The sequence below is a fragment of the Lolium rigidum genome, chromosome 1 (assembly GCF_022539505.1).
Source record: "Lolium rigidum isolate FL_2022 chromosome 1, APGP_CSIRO_Lrig_0.1, whole genome shotgun sequence".
NCBI classification, from domain to species: Eukaryota; Viridiplantae; Streptophyta; class Magnoliopsida; order Poales; family Poaceae; genus Lolium; species Lolium rigidum.
Genome location: NC_061508.1, coordinates 55,423,229 through 55,438,190, shown reverse-complemented (window position 1 = coordinate 55,438,190; position 14,962 = coordinate 55,423,229). Strand labels below are relative to the sequence as shown.

Below are 14,962 nucleotides of genomic sequence, written 5' to 3'. Positions count from 1 at the left end.
CATTTCTTAGGCGGTTAAGCCCGAGCAAGAAACCTTGCTCTGATACCAATTGAATGGATCGTAGCAAACAAGAGGGGGGGGGGGTGAATGGGCGCTACACAATTTTTAATCTTTTTCAGTTTTTAGTGCAACGGAAGATAAAGGTGATAGCTTTGGTGATGGAGGTGTTCCTAATATGATCCTAGGCTAGTGCAACAAGCAAAGGAACCAAACAACAGTAATAAGGATAAGGAGCGGGACAACCGGAGGGCGCGAAGACGAGGCGAGGATTTGTTTCCCGCAGTTCCTCCCACAAAAGGGAGTACGTCTGCGTTGACGAGGTGCTAGTCTCACACAAGAGACTAGATGGCCACACCACGAAGGAAGGCCTCACCTTCTTCCTCAAGAGAGCTCCACAAAGGGGCTCCCTTTCTCCACTAAGGCACCGGTCGAGGCGGTGGTTCCTTCACAAGGTTGGGGCGAGCTCCACAACACCAGGAGGCTCCCAACACCCTATGGGGCTAGCACAACTCCAAGCTAGCCTCCATAGGAGCACTTCATCCAAGATCCCACCATAGGAACCCTAACTCCAAGATCCACTAAGGACTACCACGAATTGGTGAAATTTCTCTCGGTAGAACAATAGATCGGGGTCTCCTCCACCACTCCTCAAAGTATCAGCAAGATTGGTTGGGTAGGTAGGGAGATCCACTAAGTTTGAGCTCAGCAACAATGGAGGAGAGAGAGAGAAGAGCTAAAAAACAAGCTGGAGAAGAAGGGCCCTTTAAATAGGGCTCCTCAAATCCAACTGTTATGTGCAGTTTCAGCCTAAGCGGTACTACCGCTTCTGGAAGCGGTACTACCGCTCTGGATTCGAAATCCCTACAGAACTTGTCCACGTGGACACATAGCGGTACTACCGCTTGAGGTACCGCTCGAGGTACCGCAATGGCCTCCAGAGCTTACTGGATACCAAGCGGCACCAAAGCGGTACCAGAGCGGTACTGCCGTAACTTAAGTTACGATACCGAAGCGGTACCGAGGCGGTACTACCGCTCTAGAGCGGTATGATGCGCGTAGATGTACATGTCCGTTGGGAACCCCAAGAGGAAGGTATGATGCGCGCAGCGGCAAGTTTTTCCCTCAGAAAGAAACCAAGGTTATCGAACCAGTAGGAGCCAAGAAGCACGTGAAGGTTGTCGGTGGAGGAGTGTAGTGCGGCGCAACACCAGTGAAACCGGCGCCAACGTGGAACCTGCACAACACAATCAAGATACTTTGCCACAACGTAATAGTGAGGTTGTCAATCTCACCGGCTTGCTGAAAACAAAGGATTAAGCGTATCGAGTGGAAGATGGTGTTTGTTTGCAAAGAACAGTAAGAACAATGATTGCAGTAGAATGTATTTAGTTGTAAAAGAATGGACCGGGGTCCACAGTTCACTAGTGGTGTCTCTCCAATAAGATAACTAGCATGCTGGGTGAACAAATTACAGGTGGGCAATTGACAAATCAAGATTCAATACATATCAATGATGATTACTATGTGATTTAATTAGGGCATTACGACAAAGTACATAGACCGCTATCCAGCATGCATCTATGCCTAAATAATCCACCTTCGAGTTAGCATACGCACCCCCTCCAGTATTAAGTTGTAAACAACAGATAATTGCATTAAGTATGGTGCGTAATGTAATCAACACAAATATCCTTAGACAAAGCATCGATGTTTTATCCCTAATAGCAACAGCACATCCACAACCTTAGAACCTTCTGTCACGATCCCAGATTAAATGGAGGCATGAACCCACTATCGAGCATAAATACTCCCTCTTGGAGTTACAAGTATCAACTTGGCCAGAGCCTCTACTAGCAACGGAGAGCATGCAAGAACATAAACAACACATATATGATAGATTGATAATCAACTTAACATAGTATTCTAGATTCATCGGATCCCACCAAACACAACATGTAGCATTACAAATAGATGATCTTCATCATGTTAGGCAGCTCACAAGATCTAAACAATGATAGCACATGCGGAGAAGACAACCATCTAGCTACTTGCTATGGACCCATAGTCCAAGGATGAACTACTCACGCATCAATCCGGAGGCGGGCATGATGATGTAGAGCCCCTCCGGTGATGATTCCCCTCTCCGGCGGGGTGCGGAGAGCGATCTCTGAATCCCCGAGATGGGATTGGCGGCTGCGGCGTCTCTGGAAGGTTTTCCGTATCGTGGCTCTCGATACAGGGGTATTCGCGATGAAGGCTTTAAGTAGGCGGAAGGGTAGGTCAGGGGGCCACACGAGGGCCCCACACAACAGGGCCGCGCGGCCAGGGGCCAGGCCGCGCTGCCCTAGTGTGTCGGTGCCTCGTGGCCCCACTTCCTTTCCGCCTCTGTCTTCTGGAAGCTTCGTGTAAAAATAGGACCATGGGCGTTGATTTCGTCAAATTCCGAGAATATTTCCTTACTAGGATTTCTGAAACCAAAAACAGCAGAAAACGACAAGCTGGCGCTTCGGCATCTTGTTAATAGGTTAGTGCGGAAAATGTATAATAATGATGTAAAGTATGTATAAAACATTCAAGTATTGTCATAAAAGTAGCATGGAACATAAGAAATTATAGATACGTTTGAAACGTATCAAGCATCCCTAAGCTTAGTTCCTACTCGCCCTCGAGTAGGTAAACGATAACACAAATAATTTACGAAGTGACATGCTACCAACATAATCTTGATCAACGTTATTGTAAAGCATATGAGATGAATGGAGTGATCCGAAGCAAAAGATTGCTAACAAAGATAATGACTAAACAAATGAATCATATAGCAAAACTTTTCATGAATAGTACTTTCAAGACAAGTATCAATAAGACTTGCATAAGAGCTAACTCATAAGCAATAAATTCTTAGTAGAATGCATTGAAGCAACACAAAGGATGATTAAGTTTCAGCAATTGCTTTCAACTTGTAACATGTATATCTCATGGATATTTGTCAACACAGAGTAATATAACAGGTGCAATAAGTTAACATGTAAGAATCAATGCACACAGTTAACACAAGTGTTTGCTTCTAAGATAGAAAGAAGTGGGTAGACTCACTCAACATAAAGTAAAAGAATGGCCCTTCGCAGAGGGAAGCATGGATTACTATTTTTGTGCTAGAGCTTTTATTTTGAAAACATAGAAACAATTTTGTCAACGGTAGTAATAATTCATATGTGCTATGCATAATACTTCCTACAAGTTGCAAGTCTCATGCATAGAGTACTAATAGTGCTCGCACCTTGTCCTAATCAGCTCGGATAACACGGATTATCATCACATGACATATGTTTCAACCAAGTGTCACAAAGGGGTACCTCTATGCTACCTGTACAAAGGTCTAAGGATAAAGCACGCATTGGATTTCTCGCTTTTGATTATTCTCAACTTAGACATCCATACCGGGACAACATAGACAACAGATAATGGACTCCTCTTTTAATGCTTAAGCATTCAACAAACAAATAATATTCTCATAAGAGATTGAGGTTGTATGTCCAAACTGAAACTTCCACCATGATACATGGCTTTAGTTGGCTGCCCAATGTTCTTCTCTAACATATGCATACTCAAACCATTTGATCATGAAATCGCACTTACTTCAGACAAGACGAACATCCATAGCATCTCACATGATATCCAACAAAGGTAAAAAGTTGATGGCGTCCCCAGAAACATGGTTACCGCTCAACAAGCAACTTATAAGAATTAAGACACATAACTACATATTCATCACCACAATAGTTTTTAAGCTATTTTTCCCATGAGCTATATATTGCAAAGATAAAGGAATGATATTTTAAAGGTAGCACTCAAGTAATTTACTTTGGAATGGCAGAAAAATACCACATAGTAGGTAGATATGGTGGACACAAATGGCATGGGTTTTGGCTCAAAGTGTTTGGATGCACGAGAAGCATTTCCTCTCAGTACAAGGTTTGGGCTAGCAAGGTTGTTTGAAGCAAACACAAGTATGAACAGGTACAGCAAAACTTACACAAGAAAATATTGCAAGCATTATAAGACTCTACACTGTCTTCCTTGTTGTTCAAACACTATACCAGAAAATATCTAGACTTAGAGAGACCAATCATGCAAACCAAATCAAACAAGCTCTACGGTAGTTCTTCATTAATATATTAAACTACATGATGCAAGAGCTTAAACATGATCTATGAGAGCTCAAACAATTGCCAAGTTATTCCAAACCATATGCAGCATTTTCTGATTCCAACCAAATAGCAATTTAACGAAGCAATTTCAACCTTCGCCATGAACATTAAAGCACAACTAAGAACACAAGTGTTCCATATGAAAAAGCGGAGCGTAATATCTACAATATAAGGATGATCGGATCCAACTTTATTCAAACCAAACCAAAAATAAAAGCAAACCGACGCTCCAAGTAAAGAACATAAGATGTGATGGAATAAAAATATAGTTTCACCAGAAGTGACCTGATAAGTTGTCGATGAAGAAGGGGATGCCTTGGGCATCCCCAAGCTTAGATGCTTGAGTCTTCTTAAAATATGCGGGGATGAACCACCGGGGCATCCCCAAGCTTAGACCTTTCACTCTTCTTGATCATAGTATATCATCCTCTTCTCTTGACCCTTGAAAACTTCCTCCACACCAAACTTCAAGCAAACTCATTAGAGGGTTAGTGCATAATCAAAAATTCACATATTCAGAGGTGACACAATCATTCTTAACACTTCGGACATTGCACAAAGCTTCTGAAAGTTAATGGAACAAAGAAACTCATTTAACATAGCAAAAGCGGCAATGCGAAATAAAAGGCAGAATCTGTCGAAAACAGAACAGTCCGTAAAGACGAATTTTTCAGGGGCACTTAACTTGCTCAAACGGAAAAACTCAAATCTAATGGAAGATGCGTATATATCTGAGGATCGCTCACGTAAAGTTTCAGATTTTTTTACTCTCCTACAGAGAGATCTGTGCGAATTCGTGACAGACAGCAATGCTGTTTCTGCGCAGCAATCCAAATCTAGCATCAACTTTAACATAGAGACTTTACTTGGCACAAAAACATGATAAGGAGAGGTTGCTGCAGTAGTAAACAACTTCCAACACTCAACAATACAGTAAATAAAATGAAACTTGGGTTATCTCCCAAGTAGTTCTTTCTTTATAGCCATTAAGATGGGCTCAGCAATTTTAATGATACTCTCGCAAGAAATAAGAGTTGAAGCAAAAGAGAGCATCAAGAAGCAAATTCAAAACACATTTAAACCTAACCCACTTCCTATGAAAAGGAATCTTGTAAATAAACAAGTCATATAAGCATAATGCAATAAGCATAGAAAGGCAACACAAGCGCAACTTCAAGATTCTCAACATGAAGAGGGAAACTTAATATTATTAAGATGCATATAACCATGTTTCCCTCTCTCATAATAACTTTCAGTAGCATCATGAACAAACTCAACAATATAACTATCACATAAAGCATTCTTGTCATGAGCTACATGCATAAATTTTTTACTCTCCACATAAGCATAATAAATTTTATTAGTTGTAGTGGGAGCAAATTCAATAAAATAGCTATCATTATTATTCTCATCACCATAATCATCATATCTAGGAGGCATATTGTAATCATAATTAACTTTCTCCTCAATAGTAGGTGGACTGAAAATATCATATTCATCATTACAAACATCATATATAGGAGGTAAAGTATCATCAAAGTAAATTTTCTCCTCCATGCTTGGGGGACTAAAAATATCACAACCAGCTTCCCCAAGCTTAAATTCTTCCATAGCATCAGCAATAATAATGTTCAAAGCATTCATACTAATAACATTGCCATAATCATGCATATAAAGTTCCATAGGTTTTTTAATTCTCTCTTCAAACACATCATGTCCTAATTCAACATAAAGTTCATAAAGATCTCTAATTTTTTTGTTGTTTTCCATTAGGCCTAACTAGTGAAAATAAAAGCAAGTACATGACTAGACATGATAACAAAATAAATTAAATGCAAGTAACTAATTTTTTGTGTTTTTGATATAAAGCAAACAAGACAGTAAATAAAGTAAAGCAAAGCAAGACAAAAACAAAGTAAAGAGATTGGATGTGGAGACTCCCCTTGCAGCGTGTCTTGATCTCCCCGGCAACGGCGCCAGAAAAAGTTTGCTTGATGCGCGTAGATGTATACGTCCGTTGGGAACCCCAAGAGGAAGGTATGATGCGCACAGCGGAAAGTTTTTCCCTCAGAAAGAAACCAAGGTTATCGAACCAGTAGGAGCCAAGAAGCACGTGAAGGTTGTTGGTGGAGGAGTGTAGTGCGGCGCAACACCAGTGAAACCGGCGCCAACGTGGAACCTGCACAACACAATCAAGATACTTTGCCCCAATGTAACAGTGAGGTTGTCAATCTCACCGTCTTGCTGAAAACAAACGATTAAGCGTATCGAGTGGAAGATGGTGTTTGTTTGCAAAGAACAGTAAGAACAATGATTGCAGTAGAATGTATTCAGATGTAAAAGAATGGACCGGGGTCCACAGTTCACTAGTGGTGTCTCTCCAATAAGATAACTAGCATGCTTGGGTGAACAAATTACGGGTGGGCAATTGACAAATCAAGATTCAATACATATCAATGATGATTACTATGTGATTTAATCAGGGCATTACGACAAAGTACATAGACCGCTATCCGGCATGCATCTATGCCTAAATAATCCACCTTCGGGTTAGCATCCGCACCCCCTCCGGTATTAAGTTGTAAACAACGAGATAATTGCATTAAGTATGGTGCGTAATGTAATCAACACAAATATCCTTAGACAAAGCATCGATGTTTTATCCCTAGTAGCAACAACACATCCACAACCTTAGAACCTTGACATCACGATCCCAGATTAAATGGAGGCATGAACCCACTATCGAGCATAAATTCTCCCTCTTGGAGTTACAAGTATCAACTTGGCCAGAGCCTCTACTAGCAATGGAGAGCATGCAAGAACATAAACAACACATATATGATAGATTGATAATCAACTTAACATAGTATTCTAGATTCATCGGATCCCACCAAACACAACATGTAGCATTACAAATAGATGATCTTGATCATGTTAGGCAGCTCACAAGATCTAAACAATGATAGCACATACGGAGAAGACAACCATCTAGCTACTGCTATGGACCCATAGTCCAAGGATGAACTACTCACGCATCAATCCGGAGGCGGGCATGATGATGTAGAGCCCCTCCGGTGATGATTCCCCGCTCCGGCAGGGTCTTGGAGGCGATCTCCCGAATCCCCCGAGATGGGATTGGCGGCGGCGGCGTCTCTGGAAGGTTTTCCGTATCGTGGCTCTCGGTACAGGGGTATTCGCGACGAAGGCTTTAAGTAGGCGGAAGGGTAGGTCAGGGGGCCACACGAGGGCCCCACACAACAGGGCCGCGCGGCCAGGGGCCAGGCCGCGCCGCCCTAGTGTGTCGGTGCCTCGTGGCCCCACTTTCTTTCCCCCTCGGTCTTCTGGAAGCTTCGTGTAAAAATAGGACCCTAGGCGTTGATTACGTCCAATTCCGAGAATATTTCCTTACTAGGATTTCTGAAACCAAAAACAGCAGAAAACAGCAACTGGCGCTTCGGCATCTTGTTAATAGATTAGTGCCGGAAAATGTATAATAATGCTGTAAAGTATGTATAAAAAATTCAAGTATTGTCATAAAAGTAGCATGGAACATAAGAAATTATAGATACGTTTGAGACGTATCACGGTACTACCGCTCGAGGTACCGCAAGGGTACCGTACTTTGTTCTGTGGTACATTTACAGTGCAAGTCTCCAGAGCGGTACTGCAGAGCGGTACCAGTAGGACAGCGGTACTACCGCTCCTGGTACCAGTAGTACCGGCTTGGATGAAACTGCTTTTTCCTCTTTCCCTCTCCTACCATGTCATCTCGCGACACACACACAAAACCAGAAAACCTAAGAGCTACGCTTCAGTCTTCCGATCATAGTGTATTCAGCGAGGGCACCGTACACTTGCAAATCTATCAAAGACAATCTTTGTGCACGGTTACAATTATTCAAGCGTTGTCATCAAACACATAAAACACAGGATATATATCTTGCTCTTTCACCGGGCCTGGGGCCGGGCGACCCGGCGGCACAGCCGGTTGACCGGGCTGGGCGCCGGCCTGAACATCTCCTCCTCTCGCGCATGCCTCCCGCTCCTCCCTCGCGCGTCCATGGGATGTCTTCATGTCCAGCTCCATGTCCAACTTCACGTCCATCTTCATGTCCAGCTGCTCCTCTCCTCCTCGTGCAATGCTTGCTCCTTCTTGATACCTGATCATACATAAGTAATACGACTTAGGCAGTATAAAGTTCTCATTGATCAATGTATCACCTAGGAACAAGTTCACATGTTGTTTAAGTAGTTTCGCACGGGCTCGTGTCATTGGTCAAATCCTAACTTCATTGGACTTGAGCTTCACAGCAGGATCATTTTCAACTTGTAATGACGGAGGTAGTAGTGTGGTAGGGATGTCCTCATCAAGAACATATACATCAATTACAAATTAGAGAGGAAGAACGACCTAAGCAAGTCTACAAGGGGGCCGTCAACAGCTTTGAACCACCACCTCGAGATCGCAAGGTTGCCGCAAGCTCTACGAATCACCACTCGGTAGGTGCAGAGGCTTTTTACGGTAGGGACTGGAGAATACTAACCGTCTAGGACGACATATCCAATGGTTCAGTTTGATCAATACTACTTGATTTGAAGAGTAGTAATTTTTCACCAAAGGGAAGATTCGGTAGGGGCAAAAACACTGACTCATCTAATAAAGGAAACTTTCCTCCGCTTAACACATTCCATATATGGGATCCATGTATTGGATTTCTTTACGTTCATAGAGATAGAAAATACTAAACTAGTTTCTTGTGTATCTCTAACTAACGGGGGTGGAGGAAAATTTAAATAGAGTGCCTAAATCTTGATCCAGAACTTACAATTGTTAATATGTGTATACAAAATAATCAGAATGATAATAATTTGAACATAATTTATCCAAAATTTAGATGATCTCCTGGAATTATTTAAAATAAAAGATGCTTATTGGTAGTTGCAGCTTTGGAATATCTACAAAAAACAGTACTGAAAAATCGACTGTCATCTTTGGCTGAACCTGATTGTCAGATCAGGATACAACCATACATCCAGAAAAAGGTCATAGATTTTTGTGGATGTGTACAATTAAAATCTTGTGGACAAAATAATGGTCGTGGAATAAATAGAGTGAATGCATCCTTACTAAGTACTCCTACTAAATATTAAGTTCTAACGTACCACTGATTGTGGTAACAAATCAATCTAAATCTATATCATGATTTTCTTATTTGCCCAAAATACTCCTTAAAATACTACTCCTCCCTAGGACTAGTAAATTGTACCGTAAAAAACCTCTTAATCAAATAGCACTTTTCGCTGAGAGTAGTTAGATTGAGAGTAGTTAGATATGTCAGGCACTATAAAACATCTTTCTCTCTCCCTCTCTCTCTCTCCCTCTCTCTCTCTATCTTTTTCTTTAGGCACAATATAGCTATGCATATTCTTCTATTTGAAGAGACATATGATCTTCAACATCATTTTGTATGTTTTCCAGGTTATTTTTTATTTAGAATTATGTTTTTTGATTGTTTAAGGGCTCCATGGAGTCCTTACTCAAATAGCACTTTTCGCCGAGAATAGTTAGATATGGCAAGCACCATAAGACGTCTCTCTCTCTCTCTCTCTCTCTCTCTCTCTCTCTCTCTCTCTCTCTCTCTCTCTCTCTCGTGCGTGTATGTACATGTATATATAGCCCAATCATCGCTAAGAGGGCGGCGCACCGTGGTCGCGGTTCGGCCGGGTTCGACGGCGGGTCTCCGATCTGGGCCCAGATGGGCCTAGGCGGACTCGTGCATCCGCCCTCGATCCTCCCTGCGGCTGCGGCGTTTTCCTGGGCTTCTCCCGCGTCTTGAGGTGGCCAAGGGCAGCAGCTTCGGGTGTGGCGGTGGTGTTCATCTTCTTCGTCAGAGGCGGGCGGCCAGATTGGGGCTGTTCGTGGGGATATTTTGATCTCATGTCCAGTCCCAACAACGAATTAGGGAGCGTAGCTGCTGATGAAAACCGTTCTCTGACTTTGGTCATGGCGAACTATGGCGACGTCACGCGCCGTTACCTTCTTGAAGGCATCTTCGTCGCAACTAAGGCTTCTTACTCGTGCTGCTCCGGGAGAAATCCTAGATCTGATCCCGGATCGGGCGATGGCGGCGTACGTCATCGTTCTCCCTCCTGGGGGCATCGTCTATGGAGCAGATGCAAGCTGGAGGGTCCTGAGGTGGAGCGGCGTTTTTCTTTCGTGTTGAAGACGGCGAATCGCAGCGACGTGGTGCAGCGGGGTAGCATCGTCGGATACGTCATGTTCGACGTGCGCAGGGTGGTGGAGCTGTGTAACATCGTGGTGGCGTTGGTGGCAGGCCTCGCAAGGTCATTGCATTGATCTCTCCTGAAGATGGGTATGCGGAAGACGGTGGCGGCGAGGACTTCTGGAGTGAGTATGATGGTACGCGCCGAGGGTCTGCTGGACCGGTTGTGCAACCTGCTCTCCATTGGGCGACTTGCCGAGGCCTTCGGTTTTTTAATGATGCACGTTTTTGTGATGTCAGGGTGTTGGCTCTGTTCATTAACCCCCCCCCCCCCCTCATCGGTGATGTAGGATTAGCGAGCTGCCGTTAGTTTTGGTGGCTTCGGTTCGATCTTTGTAATTCTTCTTGTAAAGTGTTGTGAATAATCTAATAAAAAAGCCGTGTGCATCCCTTGGATGCATAAGCTGAGGTGATATTTTCCCCATTTTGAAAGAAAAAAATCAATTTTATTCTTTTCAAACTGAATGCCTTTCAATCCGTAGTTGGTGCATGTACTCTTTTCATTGATTGGCGGTCCAATGGACTAATTAATAACAAAACCATCCTCCGGTGAGCTTTTTTGACCTATGCTGACTCATGAGCAATAAGTTTTACAGTACAAAAGCGAACATTAATATGAATTTAATTAATTTTTGGTGAATGCCTCATGATGAGACCCCTTGCCACTCAAAAAAACTGCTCAAAATTATTCAGATCCTCAACCGCATTACTCACCAACTATGTTTATATATCTCAACGAAGAACACCAAATTGTAGTAATTAATCACCTCCGAGAAATTAACAAACATTTTACATGAGCCCATGACACCAACCAAACGCAGTGACATAAAAACACCACAACAATGACATGTACATGAATCACGTATAAAAAGGTACTCCTACCTTAGACAAATATATATCTTCATATTGTTTGCGTAATATTTTCCTTAGTGGCTAGCATGCAGCTGGAATATTTAGCTCCCTACTTCGGCACAGTGGCACCTGCGCCTTAGGTCATCGCAGCATGGGCTATCTTTGTTTTTTTTTTTTGGCCCTATGATGACACGACAAAAGAGACCCTAAAAGATAAAAGATGGAGCACGAGAGATACAAAGCAACGCCGAAACCAAAAGCCACCAACCGATCCAATTCCAATCTGAGCTTTGTTGGTGACCATCGAACCCCTAGCCTTAGCTTTTGCCTGCATATATATAGTTCACATCAGTAAAGAAGTGGATTCATGAATATGCCATGAACATTATAGGAACTCCACTATCATCGGCTCAAATCTGAATCTTACCATTGGCTGCGCGAGATCTTCTGAGAAAAACGGCGAAGACGACCACAATGGCGATAGCCGCCACAATGCCGATGATGATGGCGATATTCTTGTCAGATCCATCTGATGAACATAATAGAACAACATGCGAATTTTAAAATCTTTCACTCCATCATTTATTTGATCCGATGCTACTAACAGTACTATATAGGTGTAGCTTGCAATGTTGGGTAGTAAAAGTTTTAAAGCTACCGTGTGCAAAGCAGAAAAGGCTGTGGAGTAGTCTAGACACTGTGGGTACCATAGATATACGGAAGATACAAAGGCAGAACCAGGATTATTTTGAATCCACACTTTGTGATGTGCTGGTTCAGAGCAAAGGTTGGTGACAACAGGAAAGTGAATCCACATGAAAGTCTTTCTAAAAGTTCAGATTTAAAATATGTGTGGCAAAAAGTTCTTTTGCATGGTCTCTTTTGATACTACCTTTGCTACAGTTTCAACCCATCATAATTTGCTGGCCATTTCTTAAGTACCATCTAATATGCATGTGTGCATGCATTAGAGAATTCAAACCACTAGTTAGGTGGAACTGTCTACTTGTCTTTGTTAACTACTAGTTTACACACTGTAATGCTGTAGGGGTAAGAAAGATCAATTTGCATATCAGAAAAAGGAAATGATGGAACGTTCTACCAGGCACCCCTGATCATTGATGCCCTAGGCGATAGCCATGCCTAAATTTCTGGTGTAGATTCTGGCTGCAGGTACATTGGAATCCTAAATTTCAACAATATTTGCTCTCACATCAGGTGGTGACAGTAAACCAGCAATAATCAAGTTTTGGATCCAACTGTGTAGCCAACTCCTTGACCATGTTACACAGTGCTACTCTCCGAGAGTCTAGCTAAGGGGCTATTTGGTCGGCTAGCTTGATGAATTGAATAAGTGTAATTCTAATTTTTATCTATGAAAGCTTCTACCCCCGCCATCCGTAAATAAGTGTACTTCTAATTTTTATCATAAGTCAAACTTACTAAAATTTGAACAACTTTATAGAGAAAAATGACATCATTTATGACACTAAATTAGTATGACACCACTACCAATTGATGTTCGTTATGTTAATACTCTTTTCTATATATTTAGTTAAATCTTTTAAAAAATCTAACTTACATTGAAAGCTAGAAATATACGTATTCGTGGATGGAGGGAGTATATATTATCCATGAATCTTAGTGCCGGTTAACAGGTAGTAACTTAAACCTGAAGAAAAGATACTACACCTTTTTGTAAATAATAACAATAGTGTGTGCAGCCATCATGATGACAAAGACACAAGGTGGTGTACCCTGGGAGCATTTGATTACATGGATCTATTTTCGGTAATGGCCTAAATGGGCGATCTTAATAAATTCTTATAGTACACATTAGTCGTACGTACGCCAGTGTCAAAAGAGGGCATAATTGTATTCTACGCGCAGCTATGAATATTGGACCACTTCTGGATGCAAGATCCAACAAATATACTCAGATTTCCGTAACAAGTAACCGGTTGTGATCTGCAAGGCTCTCGAATTCAACGCCATTTCTTATGTATCCGTGCCGACGTGATGCCCGGGAAGGTACGAACACGCGGTGCAATCATCAACAGCTATCTAAAATTTGTATAGCAAGTTGCCAATGGCGGCATGCACGATGCTTACCTTGGACGTCGTTGTAGGTACGAGGCACAAACCCATATCCGCTTGTGCCTGGGACGGCGCCGCCGCCGTCACCCACGATGCCTCCGTTGCCGCCGATGACGCCACTGGCACCTCCACCGGGGGCGCCGCCGGTGCCTGCATTTGACCAGAAGCGCGCGTAGCACTTGCCAAGGTAGACCTCTCCGGCGGGGGCGTTGTTGCAGCCGACCTTGAGCTGCCCGGCCGCGGCGGAGACGCAGTCGGTGCACGCCTTGTCATCGAGGTCTCCCACGCACTGCGACATGGCCTGCACGTACCCAGACGCCCCGGCGCGGAACGAGCCCTCGCCGGCCGGGGACGAAGCGGCCGGGAGCGCGCCGAGCGCCCCATCGCGCAGCGCCGCGACGCCGGCGTCTGCGCCGTCGCTCTCGCCGCCGCACTTCTTGAACAGCACCGTCGTGTCCTGCTTCCCGACGAACGAGTCATTCCCGTAGCGGAGGAAGCACGCGCGCAGCTGCACCGCGCCGCCGACGGCCGAGTTGCAGAGGGAGGAGAGCTTGGAGACGGACGCCTTCACGCACACGCCGCAGACGGCGGTGGGGAGGTCCGAGCGGCACTGGTAGAGGCCGACCAGGCCGGTCGCGGCGCCGGACGGTGGTTTGTAGGTTGCATAGGTGCTGGAGCTGGCGCCGTCGCTGAGGGCCGAGAGCACGGTGCCCACGTCCGCCGCGTACTGCGTCCCGGCGTCGTACCGCGCCTGCGAGCACCCGGCGTACACGAACGCCGTGTAGTCGTCGGCGCCGCGCGCGCACGCGACGAGCAGCGAGAGGATCGGGAGAGCTGCTGCTGCAAGAGACCACGACATGGTCGGATGCTTACAGCTGAGGCAGCTAAGCGCGGAGGCGAGCAGCTAGCAGGAGACTGGCGAGGAGGGAGTGGGAGTGTGCTCGATAAGTGTGGGTGGGGAGTGGGCTTAATAGGGTTTGTAACGAGGTTATTAGAGCATGTCTAACAAGCCCCGTATTTTTTCGCCCCTTAAAACGCAACTACAGGGCTCTGTATTCGATTTCGGCCGGTCGAAAACTCGTCCGAGCTAGCAGACCCCGTATGTCTAAACAGTAAAAAAGAATATTCGCAGTATATGCCAAATTATTTTTTTCTCTTCTTCCTTATCTCTTTCTTCCTCCTGCGTGCATCACAGCTCCTGCCCCGCCCTACCCCGGCCGCCCCTGCTCTGCCCCTGCCGCCGGCCGCCTCGCCCTGCCTCCGCACCCCGCCGCCGGCCCTGCTCCGCCCGGCCGCCCCCGCTCCGGCTCGCCCGGCCGCCCCCGCCCGCCACGGCCGGCCAAGCTCGCTCCCGCCCGGCCGCGCGCGGCCACGGCCGGCCGCGCCGCGGCGGTGCGCCCGCTCCCGCCACGACCGCCCCGCCCGCTCCCGCCCCGCCCGCCACGGCCGCGTGCGAGCCACGCGCCGGCTGCGCCCGCTCCTGCCCGGCCACCGCCGGCCCTGGCCGCGCCCCCTCCGGCC

The 14,962-nt window shown here is 45.0% G+C and overlaps 1 protein-coding gene across 1 annotated transcript; it reads right to left on the bottom strand.

Annotated features, from left to right (window-relative positions):
• Positions 1-11,661: 11,661 nt before the first annotated feature.
• On the bottom strand, positions 11,662-14,300 carry LOC124708097 (plasmodesmata-located protein 6-like). Its single transcript, XM_047239788.1, has 3 exons — positions 13,448-14,300; positions 11,772-11,873; positions 11,662-11,672 (listed from the first exon to the last, which is right to left on the bottom strand). Exons 1-3 carry the CDS (start codon positions 14,298-14,300, stop codon positions 11,662-11,664), a joined length of 966 nt encoding a protein of 321 aa, XP_047095744.1.
• Positions 14,301-14,962: the final 662 nt, after the last annotated feature.

Bases quoted from the DNA above. Each gene is read 5' to 3' on its own strand.
- LOC124708097 (XM_047239788.1), bottom strand. From the start codon at position 14,300: ATGTCGTGGTCTCTTGCAGCAGCAGCTCTCCCGATCCTCTCGCTGCTC. The intron at 11,874-13,447 runs GTGCATGCCGCC...TATGTTCATCAG, and splicing joins CGACGTCCAAGGTAAGCATC to ATGGATCTGACAAGAATATC.